The sequence below is a fragment of the Hyperolius riggenbachi genome, chromosome 1, assembly GCF_040937935.1.
Source record: "Hyperolius riggenbachi isolate aHypRig1 chromosome 1, aHypRig1.pri, whole genome shotgun sequence".
NCBI classification, from domain to species: Eukaryota; Metazoa; Chordata; class Amphibia; order Anura; family Hyperoliidae; genus Hyperolius; species Hyperolius riggenbachi.
The window spans coordinates 274,265,839-274,291,049 of NC_090646.1; the positions used below are offsets into that span (position 1 = coordinate 274,265,839).

The window sequence follows — 25,211 nt, forward strand, 5'->3', positions numbered from 1 at the left end:
CCACATCCACAGATTTCTGTCTGTTGGGATAGCTCTCTGTGGCCCTTATTCAATTCACTTTTTTTCCCCTGAGTCTTCTCTTAGGATTATTTTCACATATCAATAAAATGCATGTTAAACCACCAGGGAGCAGGAAAATACTCAAAATAACTTTGATCGTAGTTTTTCACCTACTTATTGGTACTTTTAAAATTGCAAACTGCTGAAAAGTTATTTTTAAGAGAAGGTGAAAAACTGTCTTAGGAAAAGAAACTTAAGAAAAAAAAAGTAATTCAATAAGGGCATGTGTGTCTAGTGAGCTGGATACTTTTTTTTTTTATAGTGCAAAGATTCTGAACTTGTGCGAATGCTAAAATGTTACAAAGTACATCTACTGTTGTACATGAAACTTTGTTACCTTTGTCTACTTTCTTCCATACCTTTCTACAGCACATTGGCCAGCATTCACTCAGGGCCCTTTTCCACTAGCAGTCGCTAGCGTTCGCGCTGAACGCTAGCGATTGCTGAATCGCAATTCTGCCGTTTCCCCGACGTTTGCGGCCGCGATTTTGCTATGCTTTGCACTGCATAGCAAAATCGCAGCAAAAGTCGCTTCGCGGCGCGATCGCGATCAAGTAAAAAACGAGACTCCGTAACAAAAATTGCATCCTGTTTTTTTATCATCCTACAAGTTCCAAAAGCTATTCTAATGTGTTCTGGCTTACTGCAGCACGTTCTACTATCACCATCTCTGTAATAAATCAATGTATCTTTCCCCTGTCAGACTTGTCGGCCTGTGTCTGGAAGGCTGGCAAGTTCTTCAGTGTTGTGGTTCTGCTATGAACTCCCCCTTCCAGGCCCCTCTATGCACACTGCCTGTGTATTATTTAGATTAGGGCAGCTTCTCTCTTCTCTTTTACAAGCTGGATAAATCGTCCTCTGAGCTGGCTGGGCTTTCACATAGTGAGGAATTACAGACAAGGGCAAAGCTGTTTGCAGGAAGAAAAGAGCAGCCTGAAACTTCAGTGCATGAGAGATGCAGGGGGAAAGAAACACACAAATGATCTGTTGAGATTCAAAAGGAAGGGTGTATACAGCCTGCTTGTGTATGAATGTATTTTCTATGTGTGGACATACTGTACATCAACCTACTTCCTGTTTTGGTGGCCATTTTGTTTGTTTATAAACAAACTTTTTAAAACTGTTTTTAACCACTTTAAATGCTGCGGGGAGCGGCGAAATTGTGACAGAGGGTAATAGGAGATGTCCCCTAACGCACTGGTATGTTTACTTTTGTGCGATTTTAACAATACAGATTCTCTTTAAGCCCTGTAGGCCAGGGTGCTGTTGCCTATCAAGTGATTAGCAGGACAGGGAGGCTCCTCCTATTGGCTGTCTGCTCCAGTCAGTAACATTACACCGTACGGAGATGCTAACAGCTGGAGGTAAATGCTGAACAATTGTGTTTGATTTGCCGAATGCTTTAATCTTTGTGAATTGCAAGTTCTTGACATTTCTTGAGGTATTTATCGCAGATGTTAGCAATTTACCTCACTGGTTGGTAAAATCACCTGTTTTGTGCATTTCCGCATGCAGTAATGCTTAGTAAATGCTGCCTAATGTAATGTATGCACATAATCATAGCTTTTCAGTACAAAAGCCTGAGAAGAACATGTGCAAAGGATGGATTATTCCAGTAAAGACAGCGCCAATGTAAAAATGTATGTTATAAATACAGTACATACCTGAGAAAGTCCCTCTGTGCTGTTCATTTGTGTCCATTCTTCTGCAGTATCTGAGGTAATCATGGTTGGTTTAACTGCTATGGTTGGCTTGGAGTACAGAGCAGCAATTATAATGTCATCATCTTGGTTGGAGTTGTCAGTCTTGGTCCTAATCCCATTAAGTGTTGGCAAGGATGGTAAATTGCTGCTCTTGCCATCAGTGAGTGCCTGAGGCCTACGGTGGTCACTTTTTGGATGAAAGCAGTTCTTGCATGATCCAGGTTTCCAAATGTGTTCCACAAAGTCATTGCACACAGACATTTTCAGGCGCTGACTTGTCGCTGTGATGGATCTGTGCATAGGGTTACAGTTCACATCTTGTGCATGCCAAGGCGGTTAAAAAATGGGGGCTTCTTCAAGGCTCTGAAAAAAAAAAAAGGAATAAAATTAATTTAAAACAAATGTTCTTTTTGACACTGATGTTAATGGCCCCACCAAAACTGGTCACTTTCTTCAAGAAAACATTAAAAACAGGCAGCGAGGTATATGACAATCTACACGGTAACAAATGACTTTTTCTACAGATCTATACAGAATCTCTGCCATTGTGGGGCCAAAGGTAATGATAGTCATGTTTCTTTGTCTGAAATGAGCATAGCATCACACCTCTTCTAGAAATTTCTATATGCGACTCTGCTTGCTGCCTAAACGCAAACATAGGTTTTTAACATGCATTTAATTAGTATAACATTATTTTAAATTAACTATGAATAAACAGGTTCTGTACTGAATGTCAGTTATACTGGGGGTGGTCAATGTGATGCAAATACCGGTAATTCAGAGTTGAAGCAAGTTTATGTCAATTTTATGCATTTATGAAGCTTCAAAATGGACCAATGAAATATAGCATTTGTCCATCCCTACTAAGCTGCGTACACATGTCTGACTTAAGTCGGCTTAGGCGGCCGATAATAACCGCCTCAGCGTGTGTGTAGCACCCAACCCCAGCAACGTCACTCCCATCCAATGATCTCATTGTTCGCACCGGACCCCCACCCACTGCGTGACTTCACGCATGCACCGCTCGTTGTCCCTCCAACCCCCTTGCACACAGCAACACAGCTGACACGCGTGTGTGCAGCAGGGCTCAGCGATGTCCCCAAGAGGATCAGTTCCTGATCCCCGAAGGGCGACATGCATTGGGCATGTGTATGAGCCCTTAGAGACTAGGACTATCAGTCAGAAGGAAGGTTTCAACCAACAGAGCAAGCACGGCATCGCCAGCATTTCTCTGTGGCTAAAGGGGGAGTGATTTAGGCTTTTAAATATGCATTTTCTTAAAAAGGAACCAAAAGGTGAGAGACCTATGGAGGCTTCCATATTTATTTACTTTTAAAGGGAACCTAAACTGAGAAGCATATGCATTTTTCCTTTTAAAATAATACCAGTTGCCCAATTCTTCTGCTGATCCTGTGTCTCTAATACTTTTAGCCACAGCCCCTCAACAAGCATGCAGATCAGGTGATCTGACTGAAGTCAGACTGGATTAGCTGCATGCTTGTTTAAGGTGTGTGATTCAGCCAAAGACATCAGCAGGACTGTAGGGCAACTGGTATTTAAAAAAAAAAAAAATCCATATCCCTTTCAGTTTAGGTTCCCTTTAAAACAATACCAGTTGCCTGGAATTTCTGCTATTTTTTCTGGTCAGTAGCGTCTGAATCGCACCTGAAACAAGTACCATATCCAGTCAAACATATGATCTGCATGCTTATGTTGATTGCGTTCGTGAGGAAATGACACGCCGTTACCCCTGTGCACCCGATCGACTACCTCAGACTGAGATTTTCCAGCTTGCTGGATTGATACATTTGACAGATTTTGGGCCGAAATTGGTCAACTCATCAATCGGCCATGTGCTTGTTGTGGCACCAATTTTCATCTAATTTGATAAGATTATTGAAATTGGCCATCGGGATGAAACATGGCTAGATGTATGGCCACCATTAGAAGCATAGGATCATCAGGAGAGCCAGGCAATGTGCATTGTTTATATAAATATGTCAGCCTTCATGTGCCTCTCACTTCAAGTTCATTTTAACTGATTCTTATAAAATGGTGATCACTCATCAGATTTCTATTCAGGTAAACGGCAGTAGCAGCCCGACCCTGCCTCAAATGAATCATAGTTACTTTTCTGTGTGTCATTTGAAAGATGCATTACTCAGCATTTGGCAAGTTTTATCTAATATGAACCCACCCTGTGATCACGTCTGTCTTCTTCCTGTGCAGGAATTCTTATACTGAATAATCAGCAGCACCTTTGTGCTCTGTGACAAAGTTCTACAACAAAGCAATCCACGGCCACCTCCTTCCTTTGTCAGTATAATGACCATTAGAAATGACACCTTGACCATTTACCATATCAAAAGGTAGCTTTTCCAATTACCAACTGCTACAGCCCCACTGATTCAACAATTACATGCTTCAAATAGCCCAAGCAGCCTTATTACAACTTACATCTGCTATACTGCTGAATGTGATAGTCCCTATATTACAGGACTGCCATATAAGCTTGTAAAGGTAGTTTAAACACAATTCATGGAGTTTCCCAAATGAAGCTTTGAAGGTAAACCTCCTTACTACATTCCAGTCTGCAGTAACCTGCTGTCACACACCTCCTCATGGTTCCTAGTGTCCCAGTAAGTCATGTGATGAGGGAAAACTAGGAGCCATATGGGGGTGACAGTTCATGACAGCAGCTCAGACTGCACTGAGAAGCATGCAGGCCTGGTGCCTAAACAGGTAATAACCAGGCAGCCAGCGCTCCTTAAAATTCACTGCTGGCACCTAACTCCTGAAGTTTTCCCCAATTGTGGATAATAAAACAGGCTCCTAAAGAATTCCTACCATCTCCTGAATTCCATAATAATCTGCCTGCTCCTAATTAAAAGGAATGTTATCGCAAAAAAAGTGTTACATTTAAAGCAGACCTGAACTCAGAACTTCCTCTTTGCTATACAAGATAATCAACTGCATAATAACCTTTAAAGAGAACCCGAGGTGTGTTTAAAGAATGTTATCTGCATACAGAGGCTGGATCTGCCTATACAGCCCAGCCTCTGTTGCTATCCCAAACCCCACTAAGGTCCCCCTGCACTCTGCAATCCCTCATAAATCACAGCCATGCTGTGAGGTTGTGTTTACATCTGTAGTGTCAGTCTCAGCTGCTCCCCCGCCTCCTGCATAGCTCCAGTCCCTGCCCCTGTCCTTTCCCTCCAATCAGCAGGGAGGGAAGGGATGCAGGCGGGACTGGAGTTCTGCAGGAGGCGGGGAGAGCAGCAGACTGACACTATAGAGATAAACACAGCCAGCTCTGACAAGCTGTTTGTCAGCAGCGTGGCTGTGATTTATGAGGGATTGCAGAGTGCAGGGGGACCTTAGGGGGGTTTGGGATAGCAACAGAGGCTGGGCTGTATAGGCAGATCCAGCCTCTGTATGCAGATAATATTCTTCAAACCCACCTCGGGTTCTCTTTAAAGAAAAACATTTGTTACAGCTGATAACGATCCTTTAATAAATCTGCAGTGTGTCTACTTCCTGCTTTAATGGAAGCAGACATAGGGTTAACATCCTGCGTTTACAAATTATTTGCTCTGGCAAGGCAGCCAACTGACAACTGAGAGATCAATTACAACTGTGTCATAGATGAAGGGGAGTTAGACAGGCTAAACTCTCTAAATACATACAAGAGTTCATGTCCATTAACCACTTAAGGACCAGGGATGGTTTGCCTGATCTGTGCTGCGTGGACTCTCCAGCCCGCAGCACAGATCAGGATAGAGCCAGGGCGATCAGACTTACCCCCTTTTTTCCCCACTAGGGGGATGTCCTCCTGGGGGGGGGGGGGTCTGATCGCCGCCGGCTTGCTGCGCTTTGCGGGGGGCTCTTCACAGCCCCCCCCTCCGCAGCGTTTTCGGCGCTCCGTCTCTCTCCCTCCCCCTGTGAGCTGCGCAGGACGGATATCCGTCCTGCGCATTGAAGGATAGGCTTCAGCCTATCATATGCCAATCAGAGGCCGGGGATCGCCGATCTACGTCACGGCGCTGCTGCGCAGCAGTGCCGTACGATGTAAACAGCGGGGATTTCTTCCCCGCGTGTTTACATTTTGCCGGCGAGCCGCGATCGGCAGCTGTTCACGGAGACACCCTCCGTGAACGGACATGGAAAGGACGCTCGATCGAGCGGCCGTTTCCATGGTAACCCACTTAAGACCTGCTGACGCCTATGGGCGTTAGCTGGTCGTTAAGTGGTTTACGTATAAGATGTACATTTGTCTCAGTGTAAAATGCACTAATATTATTATTATTATTATTATCAGCTACAGCTGATCAGCTATAAATGGCGTGGTAGGTATTACGAGGAGGTTAGTGCTAGGCATGAAAGGGGCGGGGGGTATTCAGGGTTATGGCCCGTACTCACGGGCTGCAGAAGTGGCCTGTCGCCAGCACACGTGAGCGTGCTAGCGACAGGCCGGCAACAGCTTCTCTCCAGGTCCCTCCGCGTACACACGCGGAAGAGGGACCAGCGGCGAGACGGAAGCTGTCGCCGACGTTCCTCCTCCCCCCGCCGGAAGCTCCATTTACCTCTATGGAGGTTGCTGTCGCTAGTCCGCGTACTCACGCGGACTAGCGACAGTTGCGGCGGAGACTGTTGCCATGCGATTGAAACTTTCAATCGCATGGCGACAAGAGCGACGGGCGACAGTTCGGGGTGCGCGCGCGTGCAACGGCCCATACTCACGGGCGACCTGTTGCCGCAACACGCGCGCGCCGCGTGTTGAGGCGACAAAAGTCCCTCGTGAGTATGGGCCATTAGGCATTAGAAGAGCAGGTTGTGTTAGGCACTAGGTGCGGGGGTAGGGGTGGGGAAAGTGTGAGAATCAGGGCCGGGTTCGTCTATAGTAAAAATACTGAATTGGCAATATAAATATATTTTTAGTATCAACACCACATTGCGCCCAACTCACACGGTGGTGCCGCTACACTTAAGGTGGCCATACATTTAGCAATTTGGCTGTACGATCGACCATTCAATTTGATCATTTTATAGAATCGAGAGAGAATCGAGTGTGTGCCAGAATTCCGAAGCGATGAAAAGTGGCTGATATCACGACAAATCAATCAGATTAGTTGATCGAGCTGGATGCAAGATATCGGTCGATCGCACAGGAATTGGCTACTATCGATCGACTGAATTGATTTTGCATTCAGAGCATGGAGACATAACATCGGTCAGATCAAATGTGAAGGTGAATCGCAGGTGAATTGCATAGGATATAGTTTGTAGTGTGTAGGTCACTAGTCGATCGACTTTCGATCAACTATACTGAAGTCTATTCCTTAATAAAGTCGATCGCTTTGTCGATTAAATCAGAATTGCTAGATGTATGGCTAGCTTTACTTTGGTTCTGGGGGTTTATTTTACTTATGAATTGTGGAGTCATATCTACAGATGATCAATGGGATGTTAATAATTTTGCGCTGATGTAAATACTGCCCAGTTCAGAACTGAAGCAATTCTGTACGGTTTGTTTCCCCAATATTAGAACTCTGCCCGGGCATTTTATGCACTTAAAACTTACCGGTAATCGCTTATACAAAATCAGATGGGACCTATCGGAAATAATTCATTTGACCCATATATCTGATGGGAAATTGCATGGTGTGTCCTTGGCATTAGATAGTTCAGGACTCTCATGTCTCTGGTCTGGACCCCTGCTGTGTGTGGGTGTTAATTGCAGCAAATAATGTACCTTTGGACATGTTGCTGCTGAAAGCATAGCCACTTTTCAGTGGCCACTCACAATCCAGGCCAAAGACAGAAGCTGCATGGGAGGGGGAGGAAATGAAGGAGGGTCTTTACAGCACCTGGAGACAATCAGCCAAAATGTTTCACTCTGGTCTTGTCTGACACCACATTAGATAGGATTTCCATAATACAGTGCGGGGTATCTTGCCTTCCCCTTCTTATTCCTAGAAATGAATGTATAAGCTTGGGCCACAAGATCACATTTTCTTCAAAGGGAAATCTCACTACTGTTTTTTTCTTTGCCCAATTTCTGTTTCATATGGGCTGGGACACAAAAGACCAGCCCAGCTGCCTGGATACTAGCGCTTGTGGCAAGCAGCCTGGCCAGGCTTATGTGCGCCTCACTGGTACTTGAATGGTATAAACGTCAGAAACAGTGTATTTATACCTTTTAGTTTTCCTTTCTTTCAGTATGCATATAGTATGTCTCCTGCCAAGAGCACCTGACAATCTCGAGTAAAACTGTTTAATGAAGTGACACTCTCCCTGGGCCTTCAAATGCTGCGTTTAGAAAATGCGGTGTATCCTTGTGCGGCATAGACAGGATATGTCTGGCGCGCCAAGTGTTGCACAGCAAGTACTTTTGCTGAAGCCAGGTAGTTTCTACAGACGCGTGTTACTGTAAAGAGCAGACGTCTAAGCCCATGGTGGAACAACAGCTATTAACTTTATTGAGCTCTCAGCAATGCTTTTTACAGCACTCTGTCCAGAAAAACAACTCACAATACATGTATTGGATGACAGCCGGTTTTAGGTGTAATGGGATAGTGTAAAACTCATGAATTGTACTGTTCTATGGTTTCAGAGTGAGAATCTGAATAGTAACGGCTGCTGACTAGACATTTTATATTCAATGCACTTGTGTCATCAGAAGAAAAGGGTTTTGTGTCTGTAACCTCTATTTTACATGCTACTGGTGACCTGGGTTGTTTTTGGTAGGTTGCTCATGATAGGTTACGCCACTGGCATTCCTGTGCTTTTAGCGTCTTGTCAATGCTTTTTTGCTCTATCTACAAAGTTATCTTATTTCTGAGTACATGTAAAGGTTCCCATTAACAGTAAAATCTTCACAATTGACCCTATGATCAAGTGGATTGGATGCTGTTAATGAGGGTGAGTGTTATTTCTATCGATTGTTCCATCGATTCAAATTTTGGAATTATTATTTTAGTCTGATAGGGTTGCTTTACATTTTTCCCTCCATTGGTGGACCTCAACAGTGCAATTCCAATTGATCACAAGGATTGGACGGGAAATCGGATCATTAAGGACACCTTAACAATTCACATTTTGTCTGCGAATGAGCTCACATTCTAGGGTCCTTACCACAGTTACATACCTAGTTAGTTTTGTCACTGTTGAATTACCAATACATTTTTAGGATATGGGAGGAAAGTGGTGTGAATTTGCAGAGGGCATAAAAACTCCATACATATGGTATCCATAGAGCGACTTGAAGCAAGAGTACTAAACAGCTTAAAACAGAAGGGGGACTGATGGTATGCTGGTGCCCAAGGACCAAAAATCGATTGTGATGACCACAAAAAAAGTTTTAACCGTTCAATAAGACACCCAAGAAAGAATGAGCATATAGCCATCAATCCTAATGTTCCAAACTTTATTTGCTACATAGCCAAGGGAGGAGCATGACAGCGTGTTTTGTTGGTCCTAAGATGTCCATATTGTCCTTCATGCCCAGGCATTATATACTTTGATATAACTTGGGCAGAATCAAAGATGCTCTCATTTGAGGACAAATTTACAATTTCTATTATTGCTCACGTGATCTAGACTGGGAATGCCGTATCTCTCAGATTTGACCATCCATGTATGGCTTTATCTGTTCCAGATCAGGGAAACCACCACAAAGAAGCATCCAAGAAAACAAACTTAGCACAGGAGGATGAATCATGCCAGAACTTATGTGACACGACCACAAAACATGATAGCATCTGTTCCCTTTAGCGGAGAAATGGAAAATTCTGCATCCTTGATGCTATAGAATTCCACATCATGCTGATTGTTTGCTGGTTATAGGAGTGGACAAAAGAATGCAGAATTCATTACACAGAATGGAAGCCAAGAGCCCGCAGGGTTTTTTTAATGAGCTAGGGAATCTATACTTGTATTCCAGACAATATAAAGGCCTAAAAATAACCCTTCCGCATTATTTTTGTAGGAGAGCTCACTACCTGGCTATGGAAAGTTATTTGCAGTAATCTGTTTATTTTGCTATTGTACTTTGAAAAAAAATCTATGAAAACTAGAACTTTCTCAATCCAATCTTTGGACAAAAAAAATAAAATAAAAAAATAAAATATGAACTAGTGAGCTGGTTGTTTTTGTCATTCGAGTTGAAGCGTGGGGGGCAGGAGGCAGGCAATCAATAGCCACATGCATGACCTGTATCCAGTGATAGTACGCTAGTGGCAGTGTTCTGAATGTCATTCAATCATATGCAATATCATGGAAATATTTATTGTCTACCTCATCTGCTAAAAATCTGATGGTAACATCCTGTGCAGAGCAGCAAGATTTCTGTACAACCAATTCATTTCTGGGAAACTTTCACTGACTTGACTAGAAATGGTCGTTGGCCTAGTGCACACTAGAGCGGTTCTGCTGCGGTTTGCGATACGCTTGCGGGTGCGGATCCGCTTGGGTAATGTATTTCAATGGGCTGGTGCACACCAGAGCGGGAGGCGTTTTGCAGAAACGCATGCTCCCGGACTGCTGCAGATTTTGGATTGCGGATGCGTTTCTGCCTCAATGTTAAGTATAGGAAAGACGCGAACCGCTCTGAAAAACGGCACTTCAGAGCGGTTTGCCAGGCGTTTTTTGTTACAGTAGCTGTTCAGTAACAGCTTTACTGTAACAATACATGAAATCTACTACACCAAAACCGCTACACAAAACCGCAAAACGCTAGCTGAAACGCAGCAGAAAAAGAAGAAAAAGCGTTTCAAAATCTGCTAGCATTTTGTGGATCTGCTAGCGGTTTTTGGTGTGCACCAGGCCTTTGAGATACTACGAAATTAGAGTTGTCACTGATTGTATGTTCATGTTATACAGCTTGGCTTTGGACCAGTCAAATGCAGACATCAAACCAAACAAATGTTGTTTCCGGTGATACCTTTAATGACTAACATGGTTTATGTGATTTAAAGGACAACTGTAACAAAAGGGATATGGAGGCTGCCATATTTATTTCCTTTTAAGCAATACCAGTTGCCTGGCAGCCCTGCTGATCCTCTGCCTCTAAAACTTTTACCCACAGCCCCTGAACAAACATGCAGCAGATCAGGTGTTTGACATTATTGTCAGCTCTGCAACAGAAAACATTTTGGACTAGAACCATGCAGTACAGTGTTTATACTGCACAATTGTGTAACTTATTGAGGTTTTTTGCATCAATCATGTCAGTGGATGCTTCTGTGCTAATTATCAAGGTCAATTGATTTTTTTGTTATTTTGTGGAGTCGGTTTATATAACTTTTTGGGAGGTGTCCAAAATTGGCCTTTATTATTTATACACTATACTATCATTCAATGTATGTAATTAAGAGGCATTGCTTGTCACCTTTTTTGGTGAGATTGTAATTGTTTTTATTGCTCTTTTGTGGTTACACATAATAAAGATTTTGTGACATTTACTATAATTGATTGGTCTGGTGCTTTTCAGAAAGGGCACTTTTTCTTTGCATATATAATTGTCAGCTCTGACAAGATTAGCTGCATGCTTTTTTCTGGTGTTATTCAGACACTGCTGCAGCCAAATAGACCAGCAGGACTGCCAGGCAACTGGTATGGTTTAAAAGGAAATAGGACAGCCTCCATATACTTCTTACTTCAGTTGTCCTTTAAGTGATCGGAAAATAGATCAGAAAAACGATTGAAAATCAGATCAGACCTGTTGGAAGTAATCGATTCAACCCTTCTGCCTGGAAATTGCATGGCATGTATCACCCAGGGCCGGGCCCACTAGACCACTCTCTGCAAAAGGGTGGCTTCACTGCTGCATTGCGACCACAAAAGCGCTGCATACAGCATTTTTTGAGTGAAACAAAAAAAAACAAAAAAAAAAAACTACCAGCAGCGTTTTGCCATCCAATTCTGACAGCAAAATGCTGGGTAGTGTTAAAGGGCAACTGAAGCGAGAGGTATATGGAGGCTGCCATGCTTATTTCCTTTTAAGCAATACCAGTTTCCTGGCAGCCCTGCTTACCCTCTGCAGCAGATTAGGTGTTTCTGACATTGTCAGATCTGACAGATTAGCTGCATGCTTGTTTCCGGTGTTATTCAGACACTTCTGAATCCAAACAGACCAGCAGGGCTGCCAGGCAGCCTCCATAGTCTTCTCACTTCAGTTGCCCTTTAAAACAAATTGAAACCATGCAATGTGTTTGCGTCATGATTTTTCCCAATTACAAATGTCGGTTCTGCTGCATTTTTGTGAGCTTGTGCTTCTTAACAACGTATAGGAGCGCAGAAAAATGGCATAATAATCATGGTGCCATGTGATTCGCCATTTCAAAATGCAGGGTTTCTTAGCAGAAAATGGGTCTAAGGCTGGGATCACACTATGTTGGTGCAATTTTTCTCCCCTGATGACGCAAGATTGCGAAACCGGTCGGGAAGGCGACACCATTTTATTTGAGGTCTTCTATTGACCATTTTATGCGCGCTACTTTTTCGGGGTTCCCAGTGCACGGGCCCCGTATGTGAGTTTCTTTTATCCTTGTTTTTAAATTGTTTTACTTGTTATGTAATAAAGACGGTTTACACTTAGATGTGCCGTACATCTTTCATGTCACTATCCTACTGGACTCCCCTTTGGTGAGTCTCTGCGATCTCAGGATATCTACTATATTCCGGAGGAATCTGTAGTGTGCAACATCGCTGGCGAAACGACACCATTTGAAAGTTCTGCGGGCCATCTATCAAACTCGTTTACAACCTTATAATGTGGGTTGTTGGAATCTGGTAAGCCTTGCTGCTTTACCTTTTTGTTTGAAGATCCTGTATACCAGAAAATGACGAAAGCTGTATTACTATAGACCTGCGCTGACTTTATATATTCATATGTTGGTGCAATACTGTATCTGCACTGAATGGATGTACTGTAGCACAGGATCTTCTGTGGTAAACGCCACATCTCTAATCCGATTCAGTGCAGCCTGTGCATGCTGCCATTGTGATCAGAAAATGTTACTGCTATAGTGCTATACTGCAACCATCCCTTGCTTAACATTAACCCCCAGCCATTTTTAAATGCCACGATCACCACAGATTAGCACTATTTGAGCTTTAGTGCCAATTCTGCAGACTTACTTTACCTGCGTAGTCTTGATTCACTATTTAGTAGTTTATAAACTCACAACATGTTTCCTTCCAGTGAGTGTCAGCCCAAGAGCTTACAGTCAGTGAACAGAAGGGAATCTGTCTGGACAGTTTCCTCTCATAAGCCAATGAACAATCATTAAATACCTAAAAACAAATGCACGTTTGCATAAAAGGTCGGGAAAAGATTGCTTCCCCTCCGGGAGGCATAAAAAAAAAATATATATATAAAAATGTAAATATACCACTCTGCATATGAAGCGCATGGAGGCAGTTTATTTCAGAAACTTGCTTGCTGTGAAAACAGCCTTGGAATTCCTGTGAAGCTCTATCTCCACAGCCCGATCAGTCCGCATTCCTGTTTCCCTTTATGCACAGCTACCGCTGCTTTTGTTTGGGGAGATTCTCATACTTGTGCATCTTGCATTCCACACCAGAAATAGGTCAAGGCGCCACATTTTCAGCAAAGCCTGTCTTGTAGCCCATCTACTTCAATTAAACTTGGAGGTGCACGTATTCTCAAACTAAGAATAGCTAAAAACCTGTTGATTTGTTTTCTGTGTCTGATCTGTAGAGAAGTTTGGGCTGTTTTAAAAATGAACAGGAGTCAAGGACACGTTTCACACCACTAAGCAGGCTACTTTATAATAGTACAGTACTGACAACTCAAGGATGGGATGATTTATGGTGTTTCTCTCTGCTGCCTGGTACTGAGATATTCCTCTATGCTGCTTACATGAACTATGGCAGTCAATCCATGGGAAACAACCCAAGGCACAGTGCATGTACGAATGTAATGAACCCGATACGGGATGCACCTACTTGTAACCCAAGAAGGCATCACTCCTTTCTGTCTACTTTTGCCAAAACTCTCCCCTTGGCAAACAGAGATAACACACCCGAATGTGCACAAAGTTAAACACCTGTATAGCTGATAAGATTTGTCTTTTTACACAATTGCAACTGTATTTTCCTCTCCACAGCACAGTACATGCATGCCTATAAGGGATGGCCAGGCAGACTGTCACCCCAAATCATTATTAATTATCATTTTGGGTGGTTAAATATTCAAACCTATTTTATATACCATGGGCCTGATTCACAAAGCGGTGCTAACAGTTAGCACGCTGGTGAAAAGCCCTTTATCACACCTAAACTCCGTTTAGGCATGATAAGTTTAGGTGTGATAAGTTTAGGCGTGATAAGTTTAAGCACTAACTGGGTTAGCACCGCAGTGCACAGCTGCTCAAAAGTTTTGCGCTAGCAAAGTCTGGTGCACTTCGCATAGAGTTTAATGGCGCTGCTTTGCATATGGGACTTTGCGCGCGATCTAAACTTATCTAAACTTATCATGCCTAAACTTATCACACCTAAACTTATCACGCCTAAACTGGCTTTTCACCAGTGTGGTGCAATGGTTATCATGCCTAAAGTCTCTAACTGGGTTAGCAGTTTGTGAATCGAGCCCCATAAATGTTAACCTTAGTTCAGCCTCTTTTAGCAGTTTGCATACACTGCATGTGTATTTTTTAGCAATAAAAATACATTGAAAAAACTGACCACCCTAGTTCTATTACCAGATGAGATGACAAGACAACTTTATTGGACAGACAGCTGTCTTAATTTACCTGCGATGATCATTCAAACTAAATGACTGTCATGACAGATCACTGACCGAGCAATCGTTCAGACCCCCAGTGACCTCAGCGCAAATAACCACAATCGTTTTAATGCTTGTTTCCACCTGTCATTTCTGTGATAAGCTATTTTGGAAGATGGATGGGGGAACGATTGTTCGATGCATCGCCGTTGCAGATTCCCAGATCCAGCTTCTGGTAGGTACGTAGCTTAACTGTCCAGCAGAGGAACTCACAGTAATGCCTACCACAGTCAGATGTCCATCGTAGTGTAGGGTCAATGAGAGTTGGGTAAAGCTGGAAGGAGGCAGCAACAGTCTCGCTCTGCAAACACAGAGCTGAACCTGATGTGGCAGCCACAAAGATAAGAGCAGAAAGCATGCCAGGTGGCTTGAGAATGGGGAGGATCCGTACACCCACCTTTATTATAGCCAGTTTGTGTAAGTGCAATCTATAGTATTAAGAAAAATGTAAGTTTTACACTATGAAAGGCTGTCTTGTATTTTAAAGTGAGGTGATAAGCAGTGAGTTTATGTGGAAGAAACATCAGTAAAGCTGTTGTGGAGAGGGAGCCCCTTAACATCTCACCTCTGCTGATTGACCCATCTGAGAAGTGCCATTGATTGCAGTGAGTCCCCCACATCATTTTGTGGTGGAGGGCTGTCACTGAAGTTGTGCACATAGCTCCCAATTGTCCCTCTTCTGGAGGGACAGTCCCTCTTTGGGAGCCCTGTCCCTCTTTCCTCCTCATTTGTCCGTCTTTCAGGACTTTGTCCCTTTTTCTATGTAAATATATATATTTCTATACTAAAAATGTGTTTGATTGATTGACTCTAAACTTTATTCCCATCCTTTAAAATTTATATATTACTAATTTTAAAATGTTAATATGAAGGAAAATGAACCAGGATAGAGAGGACCAGTGCTGTTTGAATTGTAAAACAACATATTTTTCTTATGAAATCTTTATGGTATGCGCGACAAGGGGTGTGTCAGGGGCGTTTAGGGGTGTGGCTTAAGTGTCCCTCTTTCTTATCTCAAAAAGTTGGGAGGTATGGAACTTGTGCAACCGAAATGAGTGGTCAGTGGGAGGTGTGCTGACAACACATTCCTAAATACAAGCAGGACTATACTGATTGTTCAGGGCAACTTCACTGCACTTAATGTGAATTCATAATTACACTTTACAGAACTTAACCTGCCTCCTTCTTCCCTGTGCTGCTGAAAGATTAACTCTTTGTGGCCAGTACTGAACCTGCAGCATCGTATTCCCTTCTAATGCAGAAGTCAATGCAACCTTCTATTTTTAGTCAGTGAATGTCAACTTTCTACCCCCTAGACTAATCTTGGAAGTGTTCGTATGCTTTAGGTAGGCTAGAGGATTACTTTCAGGCTGCTTTCACAGTTAGACGTTACAGGCGCACGTTAGTGCAGCCTGTAATGCACCCCACCGCACAGCAATGAAAAATCAATGGGCTGTTCACAGTGCCCACGTTGCGTTACACAGTAACGCTGCACGTTCTTTTGAAGTGCAGCATACTGTGCATGTTAGACTGTTTGCACATGCTCGATATGGGCGAATTTTTTTATTTTATGGGCGGAGAGGAGGCAAGGAGAGGCCGCTACGTAGCCAGGCACATGGCTACTTATTATTCACTGCACTTGCAGTGTTTACTTCCTGGAGCGGCCGCTGATTGGCTGGCGGGACCATGTGATGCGGAGAGCTCACGTGGTCTCCGCAGCTTATCCGACAGAACAGGCGCACCAAGAGCTGCTTTTAATGCGGCTCTTGGTAGCGTCCTCCTCCACCACCACCAGGCGTTGCGTTAGGGGCACGTTATGCGACCTATAACGTCCCTAAACGCAACGTCCTGGTGAGAAAGCAGCCTAAAGAAACATACCACTGCTAACTCCCTTTTGAAAGTGCTGCTACCCTTTTTGGTGTGCTGATCATCTGCCACCAATATTTTCTTAATCCCTGAACCAGAACAAGTATACAGATCAGAGGCCCGGATAACACTTGTTGCGAGCTCCTTCCAAGTGTGTAACTCTAAGGCCAGCTTCACACTGCAAACTAGCGGTGCGGCAGCTGCACCGCACTACCAAAAACAGGCCTTCAAGGAATACCGCGTTACTACAAAGTATTCCCCACCTGACCAAGAAAGAAGTGACGTGCGCTTGCAGTCACTTCCTGCTTCGGGGTATGCGGAAGCGTATTGTAAAAATACACTTCCGCGCACTACACTTCCGCACATGCGCGCCGCGACATTGTAAATTCCCCCATAGCCATAGAATAACATGACTTCCGGACCGACACTAATCGCTGCGCGGTAACGTAGTTCCAGGCCAGCTTTACAACAAGGACTTTTTGGGGAATGCACCGTGACGCAGGTAATATGAATGACTCCATAGGTTTGCACTGGAGTGCGGCAGAATTGCATCAATTTGACGCCCCAGTGTGAAAGGACCCTAACACAACTGAACCACAAAGATTGGCAAGCAAGCCAGGAAACTGGCATGCTGAAAAGGTGATGACTGCATATTACAATGGGGCGGGTGAGGATAAAGTTCCTAAGGGTTATTATCAAAAATAGACACCTTAAGCAGCGAAACTTCAATAAGCCCTGCACTTTTGGGAAAATAACTTTAAACAAGGTTTAGATTAGTCCTACTAATAGTTTGAGGTTCCCCTCTGACTGGGACAGTGCAATGCAGCCTCTCTTTCTCGAAACTCCTGGTGGCTCACCAGTAACTACTAAAATCATGGCGAGCAACCCTCTTTAAAATCTGGTCGCCATGTGCTTACTTTTCCAGCCATTGCCAGGTGGTGAAGATTAGAGGACACTTGTTTTCAATGAAAGAACTGTTATCTTGCCTAGTGCTGCTCAGTGGCCTGAAGGGGAGGGAAGTAGTGCCTACAGCTGGCAGAGGACTGGGCTCTGGAATTTCAGCAGCTATCATCGCTGGATTATCACTACCCTGAGAGTTGATGTGGAGGAAGAAGAAGAAGAAGAAAAAAAAAAAAGGGTTCTTTTTAAAAGGTCAATTTTAATAATTCTCAGAAGCAGAGTCCTGCTTCAGGGCTCTTTCGTTAGATGCGACGTTAAGGTCGCATAACGTGCCCCTAACACAACGCATGTGAGCTTTGAAGTTGGATGTTATACAGAGCCGCATTATGAGTCTCTTGATGCGTCCGTGATGCGTAATTTTTGACGCATACTATCGGACAAAAACGGCGCATGCGGCAAAAAAAAAAAAAAAAAAAAAAAAAAAAAAAAAAACAGTACTGAGCATGTGCAAACATCCGAACGCAGCCACATACGAGTATAACGCGCAGCACGCTGCACTTTCATTTACCGTGCAGCGTTATACGCCAACGCTACGTGGGCACTGTGAACAGCCCATTGATTTTTCAGTGCTGCGTTACAGGCTGCTCTAACGTGCGCCTGTAACGTCCCACTGTGAAAGCAGTCTCAAACACACACACTCCAATGCCTGTTAGACATGCAGGAATGTGCCAACAGCACTCGATCATGGTGATCCCATTATGAAATACATGCATAAATTGCCAGAGTGTATATACTCACAGCAAAATACCCGTATAAACACTCAATTAAAGTTGCCCGACAGGGATTGGGAGCCGATCCCTGAGGCGACACTGCAGGGCCAAGGCTGTAAAGGCACCTTGCTTGCTTTGCGACTCGCTCTGCTCTATGTGGGTGGAGAGAGCAGCACCAGATTGATGTTACGTGGGGGGCAGAGTAAGTGGGGGAGAACAATGTAATCTCTTGTTGCTCTGCCGAAGTGATTCACCAGGTAAATTACTAGCCGAGCAGTTGGGGGGCATCAGGGGCTGATTTGCAGCCAAGGTGGTACTTATCGGACGCCTTGGCCGAGGTTCATCTGGCGTGTATACAGGCCTTAAAGGAATACTGTAGGGGGCGGGGGGGGGGGATGAGTTGAACTTACATGGGGCTTCTAATGGTCCCCCACACACATCCTGTACCCGCGCAGCCACTCACCGATGCTCTGGACCCGCCTCCTGTTCACTTCTGGAATTTCAGACTTTAAAGTCTAAAAACCACTGCGCCTGCGTTGCCGTGTCTTCACTCCCGCTGACGTCATCCGGAGTGCACTGCGCAGGCCTTGTATGGTCTGTGCCTGCGCAGTCCGCTCCTGGTGACATCAGCGGGAGCGAGGGCACGGCCACACAGGCGTAGTGGTTTTCAGACTTTAAAGTCTGAAATTCCAGAAGTGAACCGGAGGCGTTGCCGGAGCATCGGTGAGTGGCTGCGGGGGTACAGGATGTCTGTGGGGGATCATTAGAAGCCCCGGGTAAGTTCAACTCATTTTCCCCCGACCCCCCCTACAGTATTCCTTGAAGGGTTACTGCAGCCATACATCAGTCCATTGTTCTGGCCGTTTCAATGATCAAATCTGTCAGTGATTTGTAAATCCCGGCATAACCGATCCATAAATCTAATTGATTTCAGACATTTTCTCGACTGCATCCACTACAGGTGGTACATCGATCACTTCTAACCAATTTCTGAGCAGGGAAGATGACAGTTTGCCAAAACAGTTCATTATAGACAATGGGTTAATTCACAGAACAGCGTTATGTTGTAACATATGGAGTTACACGCTATTTTAGCAAGCAGCACATGGTTAATGGTTTACACATGTAAAGTCTGACTTCCCCACATTACATACCTATTTTAATGTATACCACATAAATAACAAGCAAGTGCGTTGCCAGTTTCTGTAATATGTTCTTATATAAGACTTTACTTTACACATGTAAACCACTATGCATTTGTAGTTTGCTAAAAGAACATGCATAAATTAATACGTTACAGCATAACACTGCTTTTGTCAGTTAAACCCAATATATGGCTAGATTTATTTAGGGCCCATTTCCACTTGTGCGGTGTTGCCGCTGATTCCCCGCTGACGAAATCGCATGCGGGTGCGATTCCGCATGCATATTTTACCGCAATTTTGCATAGGTTAGTATTGATGCAATTTTAACCATGTCACTGCCTGTGTGATTTAACATTACTTTCTATGCGAAATCGCGGTAAAATACGCATGCCAAAACCGCATGCTATTACCTTAATACATTAGTGGCGATTCGCATAGCGGTGTGCGAATTCTGCGGCGTCTACCGTACAGATTTTTTCTGCACAGAAAAACGCTCAGAAATCCTGACAAGTGGAAACAGGCCCATCCACTTGTATTGCCTATGCCAGAGGTAGGGAACCTATGGCTCGGGAGCCAGATGTGGCTCTTTTGATGGCTGCATCTGGCTCACATACAAATGAGTAGGGGTTGATTCACTACGCTAAACTGCTCAAGCAGCACAGCTTAGTGTGGCAGCACAAATACAATTTTCAAGTAGGCACGCTACTGTCATGTGACAAGCAGCCTATTGGGCCAATCAAATTGCGGGGAACTCATCCTACAAAGTGAATCAACCCCCAAGTCAGCTAGATAATTGAACAAGCTGTTAGTCGGTATTTCTCCTGTCTGGCTCTCGTGGAAATTGCTGATGTTGCTGAAACCCAAGAGAAGCTGAAGACGTGTCTGACACTTCCGCTGCCCGGTGGATCAACTGTATACACATCACCATGGCAACAGGGACGTGAGCCCTACTGTCCCAGTTTGAAACATATTGTATGGCTCTCACGGAATTACATTTCAGAATATGTGGTGTTTATGGCTCTCTCGGCAAAAAAGGTTCCTGACCCCTGGCCTATGCGAATCTGCATGCAGGAAACGCATGCAGATTCGCTCTAGTGGAAACAGGCCCTAAGACTGGGGGAAAACCCAAAAATCCTGACACAGCTCTCTCTAGGAAAAAAATGTTTTATTCTATAAAGGTTTGGAGTAAAAACATTATTTATATAATGGCGCTGCCATCTTCTGCAATGCTGTACAGAGTATATTCTGTTGTCACTTAACTTTCCCTCAGAGAAGCTCACATTTTAATCTCTACCATAGTCACATGCATGTATCGTGTACTGTATGTATATCATAGTCTAGGGCCAATTCACTTACCTGTATGTTTTTGGGGTGTGTGAGAAAACCAGAGTGCCTGGAGGAATCCGACACAGACACGGGGAGAACATACAAACTTCATGCAGATCGTCAACTCAACCTATGCCTACCACTAGATCTAAAAAACACACAGAAAGTATGCCTGAGACCCCTTAGACACTTGTTGATCCATGGTACGTGTCCCTGTCGCAAGAGCAATGCAAGTCTATGGAGACTTGCACAGTTCATGCTATGCGACGCGGTGCATGGGAAGTATCCAAATTGCTACAATGCTGACACAAAGTCTGCAGTGCGTTATCACATGATCCGTGCCTGCTGCACAGATTATGCAGTAATGCAAGTCAATGGGCAACACAGTAAGTGTGCATGATGGGAACGCAGTGCAACACGATGCGCATGCACAGATCGAGAGGCATCCCAGTGACGTCACCCTAGTGTTTCCTCTTGTATTAAATATACCAGTATTAGTAATGTTTCAAATGACACATCAATTGTATTTATTTGTACTTGTGTTGCTGGTTGTCCCAATTGTGTTGAGCTACTCAAGTATCTAGTCTGCAGTGAACATTCTCAGCACTACCTCAGTGAAGTGTGAACCTGGCCTAAGGGTCCTTTTACACTGACCTGTTGCATTTTAAACGGACACTGTTCTGTGCACTGCTGCAATTCAGTCAATGAACAGTTCAAACCCTATCAGTTGTGATGCACCAGATTCCATTGTTACATCGCAGAACGTACAGTGTGTTGCTAGAATCGCACATTCTCACATACAAGGTTTGTCAATAAAGGAGCACATTGGTCAGTTTCTTCTTTGACTGCATTACTATGCATGTCACCACAAATGCTTTTGGTTGCGTTATATGCAACATCAGGATGGTTCAAAGATCACTTGCCCTGGCTCTTTAAAGAACAAGCGACACCCATGCTAACCTAGAAATAAAAAACACATATATAAGTAGATAAATACTACTTCTACTTACATAACAGATGTATTGTGCTATCCACGTAATGATTCCTGTGAATTTTGTAAAGAAAACACAGAAAATCGTATTCTAGGCAGTGGCCATCTTGCCAAGCTAATGCTGACATCATATCCTCCCTGACTCTTGTCCCCCCCCCCCCTTCTCTTGCTCATTGTGTATTCATTAGCTGCCCTCCTCCCAGAGTCTTCAGACACCCCCACTGAGGTGTATACTAACAACTGCACTGGCTTTTTTTATTTACACATCCAATCACTGAGTCACCTCAGCCTTGCTTGTAAACACAAGTAATCAGAGGGTGTTTCTGATAAGCAGCTAGCCAGGGAAATAAATGGAAGAGGAGGAATATATTATAGATAAAAAGAACTCCCAGCATTCAACTCTTTGGCACTTTTTGGCACTAGAGCCATTGCTCCTAAAGTATGTGATAACTCCAAACCATAACAGCAGAACAAGTTTTGAATGCAGGATTAGCATCTTTATCACTTAACACACAGACCAGTTGCTGTTGAAATTTGATTTTTATGGTGACAATACCGCTTTAAAGCAAACCAGTCATTCTTGTGGTCAAAACATTAGATACTCACATCCAAGAGGGAAGCCTTTGATTCCTCAAAAGGCTTCCCCGTCCACCTCCACCCCACCATTGGGAACTCCAAAAAGTGTTTTACCCGCAGGTTGCACCTACACAGTAGCAAGGAGCCACTGCCAGAGCTCAGCTGAAAAAGCCAAGCCTGTTCAGCTTTGTCATAGTGTGCAGGCTCAAGCTGCCTGTTCCCTTAAGCAGTGCGGCCAAACTGTCGACAAGCAATGTCAGCTGGCTTGCGGGTATCTCAGTGCTGGAACGGCAAGGAGGTGGACAACATGGAAAGCCTCTGGCGGATCCAGAGAGTTTAGATTCTTTGCAAAGTCCACCACCCGATTGTTGAAGGAAAACTTGTCAGTCACTTTAGTTCCTTTCTGATAAGATACTTTTGGAAATGTCTGTAGCATGCATTTCCAACCACCCATTCCTCAAAAAAGGGCCACTCCATATATTCCTGTGAGAAGCATCTCCAGCAGTTCAGGAACCAAAATGCAGTGGGAAGGTGCCATCATCTTAATAAAGCTATTTTTATATTATTGATAGTATATAACAAATACACTGGATGAAAAAAAATGTCCATATTGAATACAAACTGGACCCACACGTTACACGTTACTAAACAGGGCAAGAATGGCACATAGGACAGAGCTGTATGTTACCTAAAACAATGTTGCATCAGGTTGAATTGGAAATTTTCCCATGAGTCAAATTGTCCTGCATGGTAGGCACTGAAGTACTACAGGCTGCGCACTAGGGAACTGAATGCAGCCAAAACAGATGCCCACATCTATCAGAAGTCTGCCTCAGCCAGACAATACACATGACAGATACCACAATCAGCACAGAAGTGTGTACAAATGCCAGCAGCTATTGTTCTGCTGCATGCGTAATGATCAGGCTATTGACTAGTGAGCAGCTTTGGAATGTAATCACATTTAATGCAATATGAATTTTCAGCTACATTGCTTAACAGATAACAACTGTATTTTCCTTTAATGAACATGCAAGCGTATGCAGGTTACACATTCTTAGGGACTGCTAATGTACACTATCAATATACATCAAGCACAAAACTAGATAATGCTCAAGGTTACTTTTCAGATCAGTCAATACACTGATAAAATGACCAACCCAAGTTCAGAAACCAGACCCAGATAACAATGTCTTTCTACACTTCCTCTAAGCTATTGACCACAATACAAAGAACAAATCCACATACAACTTAGCCAGGTAAGCAAAGACCTTAGGCAGAGGTCACACTTCTTGAAAACGCAAGTAGTGCTTTCCTGTAAGGTCGATGTAAAGAGTTTAAAAAAAAAAAAAAAAAAAAGAAGATGCACCACTTCCCACACAGCACATGGGATTCCTCATTGAGGCTAGGTTCACAATGGGACGTTGTGTTCCTGTTTTAACGGGACAAAAAAGTCGTACCACACGTCACATCGCATAAAGTAAGGTACAGTGAAGCATTCAATTAAAATAATGCTTCCCTGTACCTGTTGATGTGTGTTTAGCAGTAACTCATTGCAGCAGTGTGTTACCACAACGCAACAAGTTACACCGCAACGCTAATGTCGTACTGTGAATGCCGCATAGACTTATCATTGCAGCACATCTCTATGCGTTGCAATGCTTCCCAATGTCCCACTGTGATCGTAGCCTCAAGACCCATTTCCACTACGTACGAATTAACAGCGTTTTCCCCACATCCGAACCGCACAGGGAAATGCTGCCTATTCCGTCAATAGCATCCTGCTGCGATTCTGGACGGCATGCAGAATTTTTTTGTAGCATACATCCAAATCTCTACAGCCACACATGGCATGGCTACAGCAATTCAACTGCGGCTTTGCAGAAGCACAGGTGCCACGTCCGATTCAGAAATGGACACAACACACAGTGGAAATAGTCCCTGAAATTCACTGGCTACTGTAAATAAAAAAATGCCTGCGTTCATTCACAGGCAAATGTGTGACCCCGATCCCCAAAGCAAAGTCCCATACAGAAACCATTACCCAGACTATCCTGCTTATCAAGACTGTCTGGTCAAAACAATTCCCCATTATTATTTTTTTCTGTTAGCATTGAATGAATTGTCTAGTTAAACAGACTCCTGAAGGTAAAGCACATCCCACATCTCTTTTACAGACTCCACAGTCTCTTAACAAAAGTGCTCATTAACAAAAGAAATGTCTGTTTTGGGCTGAAACGCTATACCAAAAAGTATCCAGCATTACTTGTTGCCCCTGTCCCTTGAGATGGAAAGCAACTGAATAGGGGGGAAAAGTGCCCTTTAACCCTTCCACTTCCAGCATGTCAGCAGCCTGGAGGGGGAAGGGGCTGGCGAGTGCAAGCTGTTAGGAGAAAGTGATCGGCGGCAGATTGTTGCCCAGGCAAGTTTCCAAAGTTAAATGCTGCTTTCAAACCAACTTTGCAAACTACAAACAAAATGTGCTGCGGACTGCATAAGCATTGTGTAGGAAAGCTATGGTACGGGAGAGGCAGGAGGTGTGATGTCCTAACATGTGCCTTCCAGTAAGGTGATGCAGTTACCTGGCTGAGCAGATCCTCTTTAGTCCTGCAGTAATCCAGCCGGCTGGCACAGGAGGCTATAGGCAGAGAGGGATAGGGCTGCTGGTACCAGGCACAACGTTAGCAGCTAGTTAGTCCCAGTAGCCCCACTGCTGCAGATCACAGAGAGCCGGAGACTGCAGACTGACAGCACAGCTCAGTGTTAGCACTGAGTTCAGGATGGGCGGGCCAAGGACGGGGGCGGAGCTGCAAGGGAGGAGCCTTGCTCTAGTGTTCTATTCCAGTCTCTCCAGTTACCTTTCCGTTTCTTGCTACTTTTGTGTTCTTGACCATTTAGAGCAGCTTCAACGTCCCCACCGAGGAAAAAGTGAAATAAACGTATTAACGTCTTCAGCGTCACAATGTAAATGAATTCTTCCTGTATCTGAAACAAAACTTGAGCGATGAACATGAACAATATATTCTAACATTGTATTTCTGCAAACCCAAAAAGTGAATAAATTTA

The 25,211-nt window shown here is 43.9% G+C and overlaps 1 protein-coding gene across 1 annotated transcript in view; it reads right to left on the bottom strand.

Moving 5' to 3' along the window:
* Nucleotides 1-24,877, bottom strand: part of PRAG1 (PEAK1 related, kinase-activating pseudokinase 1) — a 61,005-nt gene extending 36,128 nt beyond the window's left edge. Inside the window, exons 1-2 of the mRNA XM_068233604.1 lie at nt 24,728-24,877; nt 1,725-2,126 (exon numbers count right to left, since the gene is read on the bottom strand). Of these exons, the coding sequence (XP_068089705.1) occupies nt 1,725-2,063 (339 nt within the window). The 5' untranslated portion in view covers nt 2,064-2,126; nt 24,728-24,877. The remainder of the gene's footprint in view (nt 1-1,724; nt 2,127-24,727) is intronic.
* Nucleotides 24,878-25,211: the final 334 nt, after the last annotated feature.